The 20,308-nt window shown below is 47.6% G+C and overlaps 1 protein-coding gene across 1 annotated transcript; it reads left to right on the top strand.

Moving 5' to 3' along the window:
- Positions 1-1,907: 1,907 nt before the first annotated feature.
- On the top strand, positions 1,908-18,946 carry ZNF518B (zinc finger protein 518B). Its single transcript, XM_069593257.1, has 3 exons — positions 1,908-2,032; positions 12,052-16,389; positions 18,705-18,946. Exon 2 carries the CDS (start codon positions 12,240-12,242, stop codon positions 15,471-15,473), a length of 3,234 nt encoding a protein of 1,077 aa, XP_069449358.1. The 5' UTR covers positions 1,908-2,032; positions 12,052-12,239; the 3' UTR covers positions 15,474-16,389; positions 18,705-18,946.
- Positions 18,947-20,308: the final 1,362 nt, after the last annotated feature.

Genomic DNA, 20,308 nt, shown 5'->3' with positions numbered 1-20,308 from the left:
AGCAAATTTGGAAAATTCAGCAGTGGCCACAGGACTGGAAAAGGTCACTTTTCATTCCAATCCCAAAGAAAGGTAATGCCAAAGAATGCTCAAACTGCCACACAATTGCACTCATCTCACACGCTAGTAAAGTAATGCTCAAAATTCTCCAAGCCATTCTTCAGCAATACATGAACCATAAGCTTCCAGATGTTCAAGCTGCTTTTAGAAAAGGCACAGGAACCAGAGATCAAAATACCAACATCCGCTGGATCATGGAAAAAGCAAGAGAGTTCCAGAAAAACATCTATTTCTGCTTTATTGACTATACCAAAGCCTTTGACCATGTGGATCACAATAAACTGTGGAAAATTCTGAAAGAGATGGGACTAACAGGCCTCCTGACCTGCCTCTTGAGAAACCTATATGCAGGTCAGGAAGCAACAGTTAAAAGTGGACATGGAACAACACTGGTTCCAAACAGGAAAAGGAGTATGTCAAGGCTGTATATTGTCACCCTGCTTATTTAACTTCTATGCAGAGTACATCATGAGAAACGCTGGGCTGGATGAAGCACAAGCTGGAATCAAGATTGCCAGGAGAAATATCAGTAACCTCAGATATGCAGATGACACCACCATTATGGTAGAAAGTGAAGAAAAACTAAAGAGCCTCTTGAAAGAGGAGAGAGAAAAAAAGCTGGCTTAAAGCTTAACATTCAGAAAAGTAAGATCATGGCATCTGGTCCCATCATTTCATGGCAAATAGATGGGGAAACATTGGAATCAGTGGCTGACTTTATTTTGGGGGTGGGGGGGGGCTCCAAAATCACTGCAGATGGTGACTGCAGCCATGAAATTAAGACACTTACTCCTTGGAAGGAAGGTTGTGACTAACCTAGAGAGCAATTAAAAAGCAGAGGCATTACTTTGCCAACAAAGGTCCCTCTCGTCAAGGCTATGGTTTATCCAGTAGTCACGTATGGATGTGAGAGTTGGACTTTAAAGAAAGCTGAGCGCCAAAGAATTGATGCTTTTGAACTGTGGTGTTGGAAAAGACTCGAGTCCCTTGGACTGCAAGGAGATGCAACCAGTCCATCCTAAAGGACTTCAGTCATGGGTGTTCATTGAAAGGACTGATGTTTAAGCTGAAACTCCAATACTTTGGCCACCTGATGCGAAGAGCTGACTCATTTGAAAAGACTGATGCTGCGAAAGATTGAGGGCAGGAGGACAAGGAGACAACAGAGGATGAGATGGTTGGACGGCATCACCAACTCGATGGACATGAGTTTGGGTAAACTCCAGGAGTTGGTGATGGACAGGGAGGCCTGGCTTGCTGCAGTCCGTGGGGTCGCAAACAGTTGGACACGACTGAGCGACTGAACTGAAACTGAAACTGGGTTTCAGGTCTGTCGTTCCCCAACTTTGGAAAAGAAAATACTGAGACTCCGAGAGGTCCAGGGACTTCTTCGCCCAAGGTTCCGCAGCGAGGATGTAAAGAAGTTTCGAGAGTCGGGATTCGAACCTGGGTCTTCCAAGGCTAGTTCCTTCACGGCGGCTTTCAAGAAAGAGAGACACAGAGAGAGAATTTGGAAGGCTGAAGACCGGAGCTCCTTTGCTTCTCCTGGACTTGAAGCTCCAAGAGGGCAGGGAGCAAAGGCCTTCTTCCTCTGGGCCCACGACCGCTAGGCTTGGGCCAACGATACAGAAGCGCAACCGGTGGTCCTTTGGCGGGGGTGGGCGGCCCCCGGGGCCCAGCGTAATATCGCACCGCGGGTGTAGATGCTCTCAGGGTAAACGCTGAGCTCAGAAGCCCCGGGGGTGCTCCGCGGGGATCTGAGAGCCGGCGGGGAACGGCGCAACCTTAGGGACCTCGGGCGCCGGCCGCGATCCGGCCGGGCCTCCGCGCCGCACTGCGCACGCGCGGCGTCGCCGGGCTCCGCCCCCCGAGTAGGGACCTACAGCGGGCGCGGTGGCGGCGGAGGCGGCGGCCTGGCGCTGGCGGTGTAGACACCCTCCCCCTCTCCGCGGGACCCAGACCAGCCGGCCCGGTGAGTGACTGAGCCGGTGGAGGGGCGAGGGTGCCGGGTCCCGAGTGCGAGGGGCGGGCCCAAGGGTGCGGAGAGGGGCTGGGGGGCCGCGCGGATTGCAGGGGCCGGACGAGGCCGTGCCGGGCGCGGGCTGCCGGGGCCAGGAGGTGCGGGGGCTTGGCCCCCGTGTGCCCGGGGCCGCCCGGCCGGGGGTCTGTGGCCGGAGGCCCGAGGCAGACGCGAGGCGGCCGCGGGCTCGGGCTGGGCGCGGAGGAGGAGGAGGGAGCGGCGGCCTGGACGGGAAAAGGTGGGGGGGGGGGGTCCCCCGCCGGGCCGGACCGGGTGTGGGAGGAGGGGCGCGGAGCCAGGGATCGCGAACCCCCGGGGGTGGCGGTGGATCTATGCGCCCGGCGCCCCCGCGCTCGCCCGCCTTTGTGCCGCTGCGACCCCGCACGCTCGCCCCCGAAAGCGCTGGGTCGCGACCCTCGACTGCTGCGGCAGCGGCGGCAGCAGAGTCCGGGCTTTCGGGACTCCGGGCCCGGCCTCCTCCGCCCGCCCCCCAGCGTTTTAAATGATGCATCTCTCCTGGGAGAGCTCCTACCGGTCGGCTCCAAGCAGGAAGTGTCGTCAGGAGGGCCATTTTTAAAGCCTCCTGCGGGCCTCGGAGGTCCGCTTGACGTGGTTCGGTCTCCGTGGCCAGAAGGATGCCCCCGCGCGCGCCTCTCCCGCCCCACCCCCCGCAGGGGGCGCGGAGTTACCCGTCTGCGGCCCCCGCGCCTGCCCTTCCCTGCAGCAGCGCTGCGCGATGTGGACTCGCCCTGGATAACGCGACCGTCGGTGTGCGCGTGCCAACAATAAACTGGAAAACCCGACTTGGCATTGTTTTTCCTTGGGAGTTTGGGCGCACGTGCCCAGGGATGGGCTTGTCCATGGAGGGCCTCTGTGCTGGAGAGGGGCGTAAGGGCACGGTAGATGACGGTTGGTCTCCTTCTATAAATGATGACGTCACTTCTTTGGGGGACCTCACCCCAATCCCAGCTGCTTTTGTATCTTATTGCTTTTGGGGGGTCTTTAGGCAGTTTAAAGCCAAAGAGACCATGAGGGTGCAAAAGAACGAAATGCCCGACTCGGAAAGGGAAAAAAAAGTCAAAGAAGAGAATGAAAGAAAACACTTAAGTTCCTATGTATACGTTGGTTATTCAGTGTATCCCGTGAAAATACCCTTGATTTTTAAAAACTGGGATAATGAACAGTTGTATTAATCTAAAGTAGGAAAATGAAAAGTGAAATACTAAGCACTGTGTTCTGGTTAAAAACAAACGTCTACACGGCTAAACTGTTGTGTTAGATCCCTGAAACATTACCTCTTAAGCTTAGAATTGAAGCCACCAAGAGTGAGACAAAACATTGGTCTCCAGGAGCAGGCAGCCCTTTCCTATGGAAGAGGAGAGAGGATAGGAATCTGTTTATCTCTGAGTCAGGTATGCAAAGGTTATTCCAATCCCTGACGCATTCTCAGCTGGAGATACTGGCCCAGCAAATGGGGGTTAAAACCAGTATCCCAATAGTCTGTTTAGGTAGAATACAAATGTTTGACTTTTTAAATTGTATCAGTGTTATCCCTAACCTAGGATGCATTTTAAAAAGCTTTTTAGTTTTTAATCTTGGATCTAATATAGCCTTGAAAAATAATACTGTACATATTTAGTTTTGTTGTGCTGCTAAACATTTATTGCAAGGTGCTTCTTGGAAACAAAGGAGGTCATTATTTATTGGGCCTCTTCTTTCATGTGTTATGCCAAACTAATGTAGATTTTTAAAAGTCCAGTAATAGCGATTTAAAAATACACATAGGTCTACTGATCTATTCACTTGAAAGTAAGGGGATCTGGGCCAGTTTATGAGGAGAAAGAAGAACAAAGAACATTGTTATTGTCATCAGGAAGGCTGACATTTTTTTCATTCATCGACTCCTTCATTCAGCCAATACACATTGACTGCCTTGTGTGACCAAGCCTGTGGTAAACAGGGTCCCCACCAGTGAAGCTTTCTCGGTCTTGATTGTTCCCAAGCAGCCTGGCACAGACGGCATTTTCTTTGTTCACGTATTCAGACTCAGGCAACTGCAGTCTCTAGAATGCATCCTGGGGATGAAAGTGGCTGGAGACCATCCGATCCAGACATTCTCATCCTAGGGTTGGGGGTGGGGAGTGCGGAGGCATCAGAATGACCTGGGAAGAACTGGGAGCCTTGTGCCCGAGCCCACCCCCAGAGAAGTACAGTCTGAGTCATTCTTCCACCTGAGTCCTGGGAAGCCTTTTTCCCTTTTATTTTGAGCTCCCTTGCTGGAGAAGCGCTTTGGGGGCTCAGCCCCCTTTTTCTCTACAAGCAAGAAGGACATGGAAAAACCAAGGCTACACGGACCCAGGACTTAAACCCCAGTGTCTGGCTTCTGTTGCAGAACCTTTGTGTGGTGCCTCGCTGCCTCCCAGGGTTCTGAGCGTAGAGGCCTGTGTCAGAGCCTGAGGTTGAGAACAGAGGGGACTCGGTGCCTGAGAAAAGAGGGAAGAGCCCATGGGACTCGCCATGGTTTTGACTCACTCAGCTGCTCGATGACTCCGGGCAGGAAGTAAAAATGATGCCCAACTGTGACTGCTGTTCCCAGCCTCCCTCAGCAGGGTAACAGAAGGAATTTAGGTTAGACGCCAACTGACCAACTCCGTGACCTGGGAAAAGCCAGTTTCTCCGGAACTTACAAGAAGCAGGTAAGCTTCTGTAAGTTGGAGGGAGCACTTTGAGGAGTAATGGAGGTAATGTATGAATCTGCCTCCGTACCCCACCCCCTGCTTCCACCTGACTTGGGCCGCAGTGCCCAGCTTTGGTAACACAGCCAGCCATTGAGAGCATCTGCATCAGATCACTAGTGTGGCATTTACCACCTCCCTGAAAGCACCTGTTTACTTCGCTACATGCCTCGTCCACACTTTCTTAAAGACAGCAGGCTGGGCAGGGGTCCGGTAAGCAGCCCTGATTCAGGCCCATTGTGCTCATGCCGTGCCAGGCACGTTTCAGTTTCCAGGAGTCTGCAAAGGGGTCACTGTCATTGCACACTCCACGGAGAGCATCAGTGATGATGTTTCCAAAGTCAAAAGTCTAATAAGCAAGGGTCTACCAGAGTCTACCTGTCTGCTAGTGTCATTACAGTTAAGGCAGTGGCCTTGCCTCACCTCCAGGCGCCCAGGGATGAATTGGTATGTGAAAGGTTGCGCAGGAGTGTTGATATGACACTTATTTCACTGCACCTGTAGTGTCCAGTGAGGATTCTCAGCCTTGACTGCACGTTAGAACCACCTGGCAAGCTTTTAAAACACCCTGAGCCTTCCCCACCACACACAGAGGGGGGCCCAGGCATCACTGGTTTTAAAGCTCAGGTAAATTTGCCATGTAGGAGAGTGACTAAACATCATAGAGACCTCATTAAAGAAGTTTAGCATCCCAGGCGTATTCTGACAAGTTGACTACCCTGATGCAGCCAAGGTTAAGAATCAGTGGGAGGTAATTTTTCTTTGTTTAATTATACTTTTTTATTTAACTCTTACTCCATTTCTTCTACAAAACTTTGACTTTAAGGCAAAAAAATGGAGGGAAGTACAAAGATTTTTTTGTCCTTTTTTATCACCTTTAGAGACCTGAAGCCCCTAGGAACTTTTCATAAGTAGTACTAACTAGTGTTTGAAAATGAAAGTAGCTCAGTCATGTCCGACTCTTTGCGACCCCATGGACAACATAGTCCATGGAATTCTCTAGGCCAAAATACTGGAGTGGGTAGCCTCTCCCTTCTGCAGGGGATCTTCTCAACCCAGGGATCAAACTCAGGTCTCCTGCATTGCAGGCAGATTCTTTACCAGCTGAGCCACAAGGGAAGCTACCTTTCTTAAAATACTAACAAGAGCATAGTTGCCTCTTAAGTTTGTTTTTTTTTTTCATGTGTAGAACCCTAAGTTTTGACACTAGTCGTATTTGTTTAGAAATGTTCTCTCTTAAAGTGCTGTTCATAAATAACAGCTTCTTTTGTTCTCTGATGCTCAGCTCACATGCTCTGCAGTGTCCAGTCCGCCCCTAGGGAACTCCCTTTGTGGACTGGTGAGTGGGAGGGAAGAGCCTTGCCTCCAGCCAGACACCTTTATCTCATTAGGCTTACTTGTTAAACTAATAACCTGCTCCTCTGTGATGGCTGGAATCTTCTTTCTACACTTGAAGGAATCTTCCTTAACCAGAAATACATTGGCTTATTTCTTGACAAAACCTGTAGTTTGCCAAACATAAGGCTACCTGCTAGCTGTATACACCATTTCCTCATATCAGTCATGTCAGTTAGGGTATTACTCCCATTTTACAAGTGAGGAAACCCAGGCTGAGAGAGGTTAATGAGTTCAGAATGACACAGCTCCAGGTCAAAACCTAGGTTTTGAACCTTGCTCCTGGTAACCCACGGAGATTGCTCTTTCCACTGTGGTACACTCTCTTTACACCTGGAAAGCTGAAGAATCGGAACACAGGCTCTCTTGCCCAACCTTCTTGCCTCTTTCTGTGTGCCCCAAGTGATACACTTGGATTCAGAAGGAAATCTAAGATCCCAGAGGTGTACATTTGTCAGCAACATTTAGAAGTCTTTTTTGCCATCAAGATGGCTGTCAGTTCAGTCATTTCAAGTGAAAGTAGGTGAGCAAAAAGAAAATACTTCATTAATGTTTGCCATTATGTAGATCTATTTACCATTCAGTTCAGTTCTGATTCTTTGTCTGGTGAGTGAGGCGATTGTTTCTCCTTGAATACTGACTTACTGGGGAGGTGTTGGCAGTTTACACAACCAGTGTTGGACTGTTACCCTGATCAGATATCACTCATTTACATGCTAATGGTCACGTAGGGGTAGAATGTTTTAAATTTTTGGTTATTGAGACACGTTAGAGTAGCCTATGCTCTCTATGGCTTAATAGACAAAATGAAAGGATCCCTGTCTTCAAAGAGCTTTCTCATTTGCTTCTCTGTCCAAGAAAGGATGCAGTCAGCCAGCTAAAATTTACTAAGTTTGGTGGGTATCTCATGAACACAAGATGTACGTGATAATCCGTGTAGCATACGTATGATTTAAGTGCCTAGCAAGTGTTTGTTGTTTTTTTTACATTTTTCACCTTAACATCTAGTGTGGGAACACATTCATTTGCTACAGGGATAATGCACAATTCAGCTGAGCTTGGAGAGGAAGAAGTCAGTCAGTACACTGGATTATATGGAAACCTAAGTTGTAGTGAGCACTCTTGTAGATAAAGCATCTTTTCCTTGGCAACTGTAAGCACCTGTTGGCCTGTTTGCCACTAAGGCAAGGTGGATGGCTTGACCCCAGAGGTGAATTCTCTTTTAGACTGTACAACCTGGCAACTGTAATTAAAGTTTTAAAATGAGATTCGCTGTGTACTCCAGAAAAAGCCAGGTAACAAAGAAGCATGTGTTTTAGCTCTTGGACTATTAATAAAGTGATAGGCATCATTTCTTCTATTTTCTTCATAAAGGGAAAATAATATTTTTAGCAGCTGTGTGTGAGTGGCGTAGAACCTGAGTGCTTATAGTCGCGCTGTCACCTCCAGCCCTCGCGACAGCCCCGTGAGATACAGTAGCAGCTCAGTCGCTCAGTCATGTCCGACTGCGGCCCCGTGGGCTCTGCTGCGCGCCAGGCTTCCCTGTCCTTCACTGTCTCCCAGAGTTTGCTTAAACTCCTGTCCATTGAGTAGGTGATGCCATCTAACCATCTCATCCTCTGTCGTCCCCTTCTCCTCCCACCTTCAATCTTTCCCAGCATCAGGGCCTTTTCTAATGAGTCGGCTCTTCACATCAGGTGGCCAAAGTATTGGAGTTTCAGCTTCAGCATCAGTCCTTCCAATGAATATTTTAGTAGGTACTGCTACTGTCCATTTTACAGTTGTACAGTTGGACAGTTTGCCTTCAGGTCAGGTCTGGAAAGCTATGGGATAGGCTTAGAAACCCTATGATCTGATTCCAGAATCTGCTGCCTTAAACCTTGTTTTCCTGCTTTTTGTTTTTCTATTGACACTTCATGTGTCCAGTATTTAGGAGTCAGATGCTTCCTTTTTAATAAAAATTTACACACCCTTCATGATTTTTATAGCCCTCAGTGTCACTGGACTGGTTTCTAACAAACTTAACATTTTTCTCCATCTGTCCCCCCAAATAAATTTTGAAGTCACCAGGTCAAGTGAGCTCAAAGTCAGAAGGAAAACCTGGCAGTGATGAGTGCTGCCACTAGGCTTTTTCCCAGGAAAAGGCAAGACTCAGTCTAGTGGAAACACGTTTGTCACACGTGTGCCGCCTCTTTGTTCATGGGAGTCATCTTTCTCTGATGCTGGAGGTAATCGTGCATTAAAAAGCACACTTTTCGCCATTTTAAAACGGGCAACTGAACATTAACTTATTTATCATGTCCAAAGTTTATAGTACTAAGTATCTTCTGTGTTTTTGAGAGCCTTCCTAAATAAACTTTAAAAAAGTATGTCTCTAGTCCTAGGAGATCCAGTGCAGAGATGTTGTAAAGGGTACCGTGAGTTTGGAAGGTAGGTGAGACTGAAGTTACTCATAATTGGTTAGTGGCCTCTCAGCATCTGGCCCACACATGACCCTTATATCTACAGTGTTTCATGTAATCCTTGGTCGTCAGTTCACTGGGCAGTAATCTGCCAAAGGGCCCAGGTTAACAGGTGGCTGTACCTGAGTGTGAGCCAGGTAGAGAAAGGGGCAGGGAGGGAGCAAGGTCCCGGGAACCTGTTACTCAGGTGTGCTTGGCGCAGCCTCAGTGTAAATGCCAACGCCAGAGCCATCTCGTTCTTCCACTGCATCCATTTACCTCTGTCTTGGGATGCTACATCTGAGATCTTTTTCACCGTGACTAGCTGCACATGTTAATGATGGTCAAAGATAATTTTGTTTTGAAGAAGCTGGACATCTTTTGTCACCTGAATGGAGGGAGGTACCAAAGTAGAAACTGCATAGTTTTGAGACTGGCTTAGAAGCCAAGAAGGTACTTTGAAGCAGGTGACATCATTGGGTCGTGGCCTAGCACCTTGACTCCCCCATTAAACTGTATTTTCTAATCACAGCTCGTGCTTCGTATTGGCACTCATTTCTGTGGATTCCTTATTCAAAATAGCTGCTGGCATGGCCTTGCAGAAGCACCTCCGGGAGGCCCCCACACTGCCAAGGCACTGAGCAGGTGTGGTTAGTTCTCTAGACTTGCTGCCAGTGGGATGTTCCCCACTTTTTGCTAAGGTCGTTATCACCCAGTCCAAGTCTCCAGTCCAGGAGGAATGACACCTCCACCGTTCAAAAGGATTTGGAGAGGAAATGGCAAAACTGCCTTTTTTTGTTTGGTTTTTAAAGAGTTGGTAAGCAGTTTGTACCAGGCAAGCAAGTTACTTTCCCCCCCATACCTCCTTTTCCCTCCCTCCCTCTCTTTCCTTTCTTATCTCTCCTCTTCCTGCTCTCCTTCCCCTCTCTCTGTTTCTTGTTCACTCAAGATTATGAGGCTGGTATGCACATCTTGTAAACAGAATTGAGACAAGACGAGAGAGGGAAGGGGCAGACAAATGAATGGTCTATCAGGGATTCAGTCGTTTGTAGCTCTAAGGTCAGGATCTAAGAAAGTTACAGGGATGCTGGTTTCAGTTTTATGGAAGGGTAAATTCTGGACAATGAAACTGCCCGAAGAGGGAAGGAGTTTGGGCAGTTATTAGAGCATCAACTGCATGACCAGCTGGTGAAGATGGTTTAAAAGATTGAAGTGTTACTGGAAGTCTCAGCCAGTGATTTCTAATAGTGCCTTTTCATCAGAATTACATGAGTGACCATGGGCATCTCTTCCTTATCTCTCTCCCACTGAAGTTTAGATGCGTGAGCTTCGGGGTGAAGCCCAGGAGTATCTGTGTTCGCTGTGATTCTGTGGCTCCTCCAGATTCAGGAACCACTAGATAAGATCCCCTTTTCAGCCTCTGCATTCCTCCGACCAGTGGTTTTCTTAGGCTCTGCCTGCAGCCGTTGCGTCCTCTTGTTTTAGCAGGATGGAAATGCCAGCTGAACATGTGGGTGATTGTAGCATTCTTAGATGATCAAACATGTATGACTTCAGCCTTTCAGACTTATTTTGTGTGGCCCTTGGCTTGTGAGCAGAGTGCCAGAAGGAAAGGGCTAATTCCCACTCATGTTTCTGCCCATCTGAGCAGACACGGAGGCCTTGTGTGACTCTTGACACTTGGGGAAGCGCTTGAAAAGTACATACACATTGTCTTGTATTCTTTAGCGCTTTAGTCCTCATGCAGCTCTGTGGAGGAAGCTGAGTAAGTCTGTAATTCTGATTGCCAGATGAAAAAAAAAAAAAACCTGAAGCGAGAAAGGTTGAAAGTCTTTTGTTGTTTTTTTTAAGGTAATGAGAGGAAGGCTTTCCACAGATCCCGAACTAAAATGGTTTTTGCTTTGCTGCTAGTTCTGTGTATGCTGAAAAAAGAATGTGTGTTGAAAGATAACTATGTGAGAATCACTGCATTGCCCGGGTTGTGGTCCTGGCCCCAGACGACAAGAGTGCAGTCCCGGCTGCCTCCCTCTCCCCGTCTCCCTGCTGCCTTCATTTCGCCCTCCCGGACTGGGTCCCTGCAGCAACTGGAGGCAGCGGCTGGAATAAAGGTCAGGCCATGTCGTATCTCGGCTCCAGCCTCTCCGCACGTCTCCCTCATGAGCAGGAGAAGCCACATCCTCACGATACTGCACTGTCGGTCTTCCCTGGACCCGTCTCCCCTTCCCCTGATCAGATCTGCTGCCCCCCTGCCCAGCACCCCCTTTTTGTTCACTGACCCCCAGCCTTCTTACTGTCACTCAGGTGCTCCAGGCCCACCTCCTATAGACCTTCACCCTCCCTCCGCCTGAAGCGCCCTCCGCCAAGGCTGCCCAAGGTCTCTGCTCCAATGTCCGCTTATCCTCAGGCCTCTCCTGACTGTCCACACCTCCACACCCCAGCCCTCAACCTCATCCAATACTTATGCTCTGTCCCCTTTGCCTAGTTGTATGGTTTGTTTTCCCCGATCACTGGACACCTTCTGCCAGATAAAGATAGGCTTGTTGTCTCCCCTCTGCACTCTCATGAGGGGAGGGACAAATTGATTTCTCATCACTGCCCTGTAGGAGCTGGAGCAGTGCCTGGTACCTGATAGATGCTCAGTAAGATGTGAAGTGGGTGTTTGTCTGCCTTCTGTTGTCAGGAGGTTGTTGGCTTCTTAGCACTTGTGCAGGCAAATGGGGTGCACCAGAGAGAGCTGGGATTCATGCTCGTGATTCAGTGTACATAGAAACCAATGGACCCCAGAGCCAGTGTCCTGGCTCTACCACTTATGCATGTTTAGAAACTTAAGTGACAGAAGGTATTAGGGAGGTTTATACAAAATTACACTTGTGAAATTGCTAAATGCTCTCAATGACGCTTAAGTAACTCACTCAGCCAAGGCCATCCCAAGTGACTGCCATGATTATTACCGTGCTAAAGTGATGACTTTCAGAGGGTAGATGACTTTCGGTTGAGGCTTGCTATTTGCCAGTTCTGTTGTACTGCGTACTATGTATACTCGGGCTTCCCTGGTGGCTCAGCTGGTAAAGGATCCACCTACAATGAGGGAGACCTGGGTTCCGTCCCCGGGTTGGGAAGATGCCCTGGAGAAGGGAATGGCTACCCACTCCAGTATTCTGGCCTGAAGAATTCCATGGACTGTATAGGGTTGCAAAGAGTTGGACACGACTGAGCAACTTTGACTTCACTTCTTTGTACTGTGTTACTGTCAACATGTGCACCAAAATAATAGGTAAAGATTTAGCATAAAATTCCCAAGGTCATTGAAATAGAGGGTAAGTCTGGAAACATGTTAGCTAAGGTAAACCTTAAGTTCATGCATTAATCATGCTTTATGATTTCTTTATTTTCCCCTTAGTGTTGCCTGGAATATAAGAGAATTGGAAGCAGTCACGTTTGAGGATCTTAACCTGCTTTATGAAGAAAGATAATTAAGTATGCTCCTAGGTACCCTGCCACAAAGTGTACCAACGATGCTTCCTAAGGATTTTATCATATGAAATCTTTCTGGATTTCAGCAGGCTTTTTAGAAATGCAAATGAAGAGATGAAGGACATTGGACAGCAACTCTATAGCACAGAAGTGGGTGACGGATGCAGTGCTTTGACCATGTCACCCAAACAACCTAATGCTCATCGAGGGACTCGACCAGACAGACCGGATTCTCAGACTCTTCTGTATCAAGGCTCCGAGGCAGAGTCTGCTGCCATGACCATTGCTACGTGTGTAAAGTGCAAGAGTGTGCATGAGGTCCCACTTCAGGATCTGAAAAAGGGTACTGGACAAAGCCAGAAGGAGGACAAATACGTTTGCTTCAAATGCAACCTTGGCGTGGCCTCTCCCCATTTCCACTTTGTGAACAACAGTCGCAGTACTACTCAAGTAGGAAGCAAACCTGAAGCCATCTCAAGTTCTGTCAATCACAAGTTTAAGGTAAGGAACTTCAAGCCAGGCAAATACTATTGTGACAAATGTCGCTTTTCCACAAAAGACCCTCTGCAGTACAAAAAGCACACACTTCAGCACGAAGAGATTAAGTTTGTCTGTTCTCATTGCGGTTGCATTTCCTACACGAAAGGGGAGTTTCAGAGACACCTGGTGAAGCACACAGGCGTTTTCCCTTATCGATGTGAGTACTGTGACTATGGTGCTATCAGAAACGACTACATCGTCAAGCACAGGAGGAGAGTCCACGAGAAGGCGGGGGCAAAACGGCCGCCCAAAGCCATCGCCAGGCTGGAGCCAAAAAGGATCAGCGCCTCCAAGCAAAACCCAGAGCTTTCAAAAGCTTCCAGTCCCAGCACTGCCTTTCAAAATAAGGTGTCAGATCACCTCTCAAGGTTCTCCCTCCATGCAAGTAAAGACAGGACGCACAGCATCACGTTGTTACCCGAAACCAAAGACTACCAGAAAGACGTGGTGTGCATCCCACACAAAGGGGCCCTGTCAGAGCCCCCTGAGGTCAGCCTGCTGGAGAACAAAAGTGTGGAGGTGGAGGTCTTGTCCCCCTCGAAAGAGCCTGTGCAGCCGGGGATGCCCTTAACGGTAGTGGCGCCAGCCGAACTCGTCGTCCCCGCCAACTGTCTAGCCCAGCTGATGGACGTGAAGGTTGTCAACGGAACGCAGCAGCTTGTGCTCAAACTGTTTCCCCTGGAAGAAACCAACAGCCTCGACGCCAGTGGAGGTGATGGAGGTAGTTCCGAACGTGGGTCTAAAGAGAGAGGTGCAAGCGAGCAGGAAAAAATGGCTTCCACAGAGCCCATGCAGTCCCTCGCAATTGAAGGGCCTGTTGGAAAACTTGCAGGCATCGGTAGTCTACAGCCGTCAGTTCAGAAGCAGCTTAAAAATGTGAAATGGGTGAGGTCTTACGATTTTTTCATGCCAAATTCTGGCAGGCACAGCAGTGGAGAATCCCTGCTCAACCCAGGGAGAGTTGAGAGTTTGCAGAAAAAAGGTTATACGTATCCCCATAGAGCTGCTCTGCCTTCCATTGCCTTCAAAGGCCACTCTCCATTATCTCTAGTGAAAAACGGTGTCTTACGTAGTCTTGGAACTTCATCGAACTCTTTTCCGTATAAAGCTGCCCTTTCTTTTACTGAAGACAGAAGAAACTTACCCAGTGACCCACAGCAGTTATTTCCTGTCTCTGTACCACCTGCAACCATTTCCTTCTCTGGAGAAAAGGACTCACTGCCCCTATATCAGAATGACTTGGGCTCTAGGAATGAGATCAGCCTTCCTGCAAAAATGGTTGCCCCTCCCAGGAAGCTGCAAGACAACCAGATGCAGGAATACAAGGCAGTTTCAAACGCAGGCCAGGTTTCCTCTCAACACAGAAGTGAGTATTTACGCATCAGCGTAATGGGAGAAGACAGAGTCAGAGCCCAACAGTCCGGGGATAAACCTCTGGAATTAAAGAATCCCGACCAGACTAATGACTCCTTCGATGGCCCAGTGATCTCCTCTGTCTTTTCTCTGAGCTCCGGATCTGAAAACGTCCCTGAGGGCGTCAAGTGGAATAGTTCAACCTCCAAAATAAAGTCAATTGAACTCTTGCGCAGAAAGATAGCCCAGTTAATCGAATCCTGTGGCAAGCCTTCATCTCTGGCTGCAAACAGCGCCCATCGACATTCTGTAGGGAAGGCGTCTAAAGTCACTTCAAAAGCCACGCCTGACGGCATCCAGGAAATTAATGTGTCTTTCACCAGCTCTGGCTATTCCACGGGCACGCTCCCCAGACCTCAGGATGCCGGTGATGTTAGTGGGCAGCTCGCACACCAGCAGGCGTATCCACAGCTTGTCGAAGGCAGCAGTGGGAAAACCGAAAGCAGACTGACCAAGAAGCCCCATGTGGCTGCTCCAGTGTTGATACCCAAGGGGGCCGTGTTGAGGGTTCTTAATTCCTCTGAGGATTCCCATATCATAGAGGCAACCTGCGAAGCACCTGTCAACATCCCGTGCACTGAGACAGAGTTAATAAAGCCCCTTCCGCTCTGCCCAATGAAACGGACAGACCCAGACGTACAGTTTCTGACGAGTGAAAGTGGGCCCATAGCTATGTCCCCAAATCACGATCTGTCTTTTCGGCCTAAATCACGAAAAGAGAGTGCCCATTGTAGCACTGTGCCCAGAAAACCCGGATCCATGCACAGCCCACAAGGAAGCAGTGAAATGAGCAAGCAAGCTAAACTGTTTCCCAGAAGTCTTCCCATCAGTAAAAATAAACCCAGACAAATCAGCTCATCCAAGAAGAAAAGCAAAATCCAGACTGACCCCAGCCGCTGTTTCAGGGATCCTTCCATTTTTCAGGTTGCAAGACAGCTTCGACTGATCGCAGCTAAACCAGACCAGTTGATCAAATGCCCCCGTCGGAACCAGCCCGTTATCGTGTTAAACCATCCTGACGTTGACTCACCGGAGGTGTCCAACGTGATGAAGGTAATAAACAAGTACAAAGGCAACGTCCTCAAGGTGGTGTTGTCGGAGAGGACTAGGTGTCAGTTAGGCATGAGGCGGCACCACATCCGACTGACCTACCAGAACGCTGAGGAAGCCAGTCAGATCAAAAGGCAAATGATGCTGAAAATGAAACTGAAGAAGGTTCATAAAAACAACTACCAGGTGGTGGATTCCTCGCCTGATGACTCATCGCAGTGTATATTTAAGTGCTGGTTTTGTGGGCGGCTCTATGAGGACCAGGAAGAGTGGATGAGTCACGGCCAGCGGCATTTGATAGAGGCTACCAGAGACTGGGATGTTCTTTCTTCCAAGGGCAAATAAGTGAAAAACCGATCTCAGAAGCACTGTGTTTTTGTTCCCTTTCAGTTGGTCCTGGTTTGGGTGGTTTGGTTTTGAGTCCCTCCCTGACTCAGTGGGGGAAATAGAGTATGCAGGGATGGGAGGGCAGGTCAGTCTTGAGATCCTCCTGGGAATGTGGAGAGAGCCACGAGTCTGAGCCCAAGCCGGGTGCCTGGATCTCAGAAGGGTCTGTGTCCCTGAAGGAGCGTGCACAGATTCACCTACATGCATTTGTTTGGGGAGAAGGGAAACTCGGAACAGATTTTCAGTGGGATCTGAGATTTCTCTTCAGGCAGTAACCTTTTTCCGAGTAGATAACAAATCTTTGCTTATCCATTCAGAGGGGCACATTTAGAACGTTGACACATGCTCTTTATATAACAAAGTGCTACCGAAGAATTAAACCCAGGTCTTGGTGTGCACATCCCTTTTTTTTTTTTTTTTAACTTTTTGCGTTAACTCATCTCCTAAATATTTGGTACATAATGGAGATTACATTTGCTACTTCATTTTCTTAAATTTGGTTATAAGAAAGTGGCGTTCTTTTAAATCCCTCACCCACTCAGCGGTGTTGCTGAGTGTTCATGGTAGCACAGAGAAATTGTGCTTTTGTTGACCCCTTTAAAGAATGATTCCAAAGATTGGCCTGAGTTTGCAACAACAGCAGATGTTAGGGGAAGAGTAAAAGATTTTCAAGCTTTTGCTTTCTTTCCAAGTACCTTGATTTATGACGGTGGGGGAGGGAATGTGCCTTTCTGGAAGAAGAAAAAGAGAAAATGTCTAAAGTTGTCTCCTGTTTGCCCTTGCCACTCTCCTGAAAGTCGGCTGAGTAATCCACGTCCACTGTGAGTGAACAGGCTCCTTTGAACTTGGATGAAGTTCGGGGAGACAAGTCGAGGTAGGATTGGGAAGCAAGTTGGGGCTTTAGTGAAACTGTGAGTTTTGGTTTGGTTCCCCACAAACCAGGGCTGGGTGTTGCACGCTCTGTGTTCCTCCACCATCTGTGGGTCAGACGCTGCCCCTCCGCCCCCCCATCCTGCCAGGTCATATTCTGTCCTCCCTTGGTGGGTTTTCTGAACAGGCCCTCTTATGGAATAAGACCGCTTCCCCACTCACCTGTCCACTCCTTAAGATTTTTCCCTCATGAAAACACTGTGAACAGGCAGGAATCCACAAAATGGAAACCTCCCCACTGTCTTTATTCAAGTTCCAGGAACACTGTACCCAGTTTTCATCAATGGTAATTTCTAACTGATCTCAGCTGCAATCAGGCCTTCCCTGTTGCTCACCCCACTTGGGAAGCAGCTCCGAGAACACTCCAGCTCCCCTCCACCAGCAGAACGCAGGGCTGGTGCTGGTCTCCACCGCCCGCCCTCTGCACCACCGTGGCTGCGTGGGCAGGTGGATGGCTTGGCAAACATGGCTCCACCCGGGTTGTAGTCCTCACAAGCCAGCCAGCCAGCCCCAAGCCGGCCATAACGCAGAGCACAAATGCAAGGCAGCCCCAGGGCACGTGTTTTCCCTCCTTTTGTATGCCTTCCTCGCAGAACGGGGCGATTGTATCTGAAAAGGGCATGAGCAGGCTTCTTGTTGGCTTGGCAGTTGAAGGCTTTCTGATCCTTTTCCATGTGGGGAGGTCTTAGGTTATCCTCTGATACATTTGATTGTAATACTTTGTAGTTAATTCTCATTACCGATAAATTGACGTGGCTTGTGTGTAGTTTAATACATAATCGTTACTTTGGTTTATTAGTTTTTTATTGAAACTCGAAACTTCGGTTTTTTAATATGTGTATATACGTGTGTACACATACTTTTTACCATGTGAAGACTGTTTTAGCTAATTTTCTGATTTCCTATTTTATAATGGAATTATGTGGCCTGGAAAAATATAAAGCATTTTATATTCTAGAAATAATTTATTTTGGAAGCACATTTTTATAATGGTCTGATCTTGTTTTTAGAAAATGAAAGCACAGTAAGTGATGGGTCCGATTTCCGTGAACAAATGGGTATATTGTTTCAGTACAGTATTTAGTCCTTGTGCATTTCTAGTTGGTGCTTTTTGGGAAATGGGTCATGTGTACCACTTCACTACATAAAGGAGAGCATCCTTAAGTTTTATCCACAGAAGACTTGTTATCCCCCAACCCCCTAGCATGAAAGAAGGCTCTTAAGAGTTGAGGGGAGAAGAAAAGGCTGTGATTTTATTTTTTTCCTCCTTCTATACCTCACTGCTTGGTAGCATCTTTCCTGAAAGGCTAGACCTTGACCTTCCAGGAAAGATGACCTTGAATCAGGTCAGAGTGTTAAGTGTCAACATGAAGAATTCACACTTGGCAGCGTCAACTGTTTTTCAAGTATTACCTAAAAGTCAGCTTATGTACCTGTACAGAGCAAAATTTTGTGAGTAGAATATGTAGCTAGGCTTCTTGAGATTTTCAGAATGACAGTACCTTTTAAGGAATTAAGAGGGCTTCCTGAAAGTCATGAAAAAATGAGAAAGCAAAACATGTCTTCCTTATATAAAGAACCTTAGAAAATATTGTGTTAACATGTAGCTTAATGTCATGAAACGAACGAAATTGGAGAAGGTAGAGGCAGAGCTGTGTTGAGTATTAGTCGACTTTCTTACCTTAATTTTGAAGGATCTCTACTCACTAAATGTTATTCATAGTTCTTATTACAAAAATCATTAACTTATTTTTTAAAGTAGATTTTCTTACTTTGGAGGATCAGGAATGAGACGACCTTCTTATATTTATGATATGACAGTGAAAAAAAATTTTTTAATATACCCAGAGGCTATTTTCGGAGAAGGCAGTGGCACCCCACTCCAGTACCCTTGCCTGGAAAATCCCATGGATGGAGGAGCCAGGTAGGCTGCAGTCCATGCTAAGGGTCAGACACGACTGAGCGACTTCCTTTTCCTTTTCACTTTCATGCATTGGAGAAGGAAATGGCAACCCACTCCAGTGTTCTTGCCTGGAGAATCCCAGGGACAGGGGAGCCTGGTGGGCTGCCGTCTGTGGGGTCGCACAGAGTCGGACACGACTGAAGTGACTTAGCAGCAGAGGCTGTTTTACTCAAATTTTTATCCCCAGTCCAAAACACTTTGTGAGTCCCTCTTACAGGCCAAGAGCTGTTGGTTGAACTAAACTGAATGCAATGTATTAACCCTCCAAAGTTCCATCCCTCTTTTTTTTTTTTTAGGACATAATGATGTAAGCCACTCCAGAAAATGAAGATGTGATGCTGCTCAGCCTTTGGGATATTTTTTGAATCTGTCAGTGTCCGATTGAGCAGAAAACAAAACATCACATAACATGTTGTAAGCATTATTATATGTCCTGCATTAATAGTCTGTGTGTCTGCTGCTCTGACTTTGAAACACGTTATGTATATAGACAGAGACATTGGCGTAAGTTTTGTTAAATAAAACTACTGTAAAATTCTCTCCGTCCTTTCATTTCACATGTTCTGTGGGATGGCTGTTACATAGCTGACCTGTGATACATTTCTGAACCACATAAAAGCATCAGTCTACACAGCACAGGTGCTTTGGATTCCATGAAAGTGTATTTTAAATTGGATGTGCTGCTGGTTAACCAAGCATGACCTGAAATGAGGCCTGGTGACATTTTTGTTTGCTTTGACTTACCCTTATAAGAGATGCTGGGTTGAGCAGCAGTAACAATTTTCGTAGCGTGGTCCTCATCAGAGAAGCTGTCTGGGACCTGCCCTCCATGTGAGGCCTCAGCTAGGAGTGGGGCTCGGGTGGGAGGGTCCCCAAGTAGTCAGGGAGCCTTCGGGGGCCAGGTGTGTGGGTGACACCCTCTAGCCAAATGTATGTGATTGTTTATATCTAGTTTCTTCACATTCTTGGAAAGTATGAGGGTATTTGGTGAGGGGGCTTCATTCCCGGTACCCAAGGAGTCAAAGAGATTTAGAGTTGAGTTGAATATTGGCAAACTCTGAGGAGAATACAGGAGGTAGGAGTTGCTGAAGTTCATCAGTTTGGCTTATTACCTTGCGTTGAGGTAATAGATACAACTGTGTAGATCTAATTAGTTACCACCTTCAGTTATTTGGGCTTCCTAGGTGGCTCAGTGGTAAAGAATCTGCCTGCCAATGCAGGAGATGCAAAAAACTCAGATTCCATCCCTTGGTCAGGAAGATCTCCTGGTGTAGGAAATGGCTACCCGCTCCAGTATTCTTATCTGGAGAATTCCATGTGCAGAGGAGCCTGCTGAGCGATAGTCCACAGGGTCACAAAGAGTCAGACATGACTGAGCACATTTGACTGGTATCTAGGGGAGTAGAGATCAGATAAGGCAGCTGAACCCTGAAGGGAATTTGTACAGCCCTGGACTTCAGGCTATGATGTCACTAGGTGGCGGCCAAGACAGACAAAGGCCAATAGTTGGGAAATGGCCCTCACTAATCTACGTGTTTTAAGAAAAAAAGCTCGGAAAAGTTAATATAACCTGTTCAGCAGGTTCACATGCCAGTGAGTGAAGTAGTGGACGGGACCTTGTGGCAGGAAGCCCCGTGGTACCCTTCCTTGTGTCTGTGAACCTCTCCACCTTAACATATATAGAGCACTACATTGCCACAGGTGTCTGCATAAATTGCCCTCCTGAGGTTCCAGCACATAACAGACATACTCTTAAAGTAGTCTAATATGACCAGTGCCGTCCAAATATAATACGTATACATATTCTTGACTACCTAGTAGCCACACATAAGACAGTAGAAAGAGCAGATGAGAAAATGTTTTGCCTCAATACATTCAAAATGTGATTTACCCATATTTC

Source organism: Ovis canadensis, chromosome 6 (assembly GCF_042477335.2).
Source record: "Ovis canadensis isolate MfBH-ARS-UI-01 breed Bighorn chromosome 6, ARS-UI_OviCan_v2, whole genome shotgun sequence".
Lineage (NCBI taxonomy): Eukaryota > Metazoa > Chordata > Mammalia > Artiodactyla > Bovidae > Ovis > Ovis canadensis.
This window is presented reverse-complemented; position numbering and strand designations above follow the sequence as displayed.

Bases quoted from the DNA above. Each gene is read 5' to 3' on its own strand.
- ZNF518B (XM_069593257.1), top strand. From the start codon at position 12,240: ATGAAGGACATTGGACAGCAACTCTATAGCACAGAAGTGGGTGACGGA.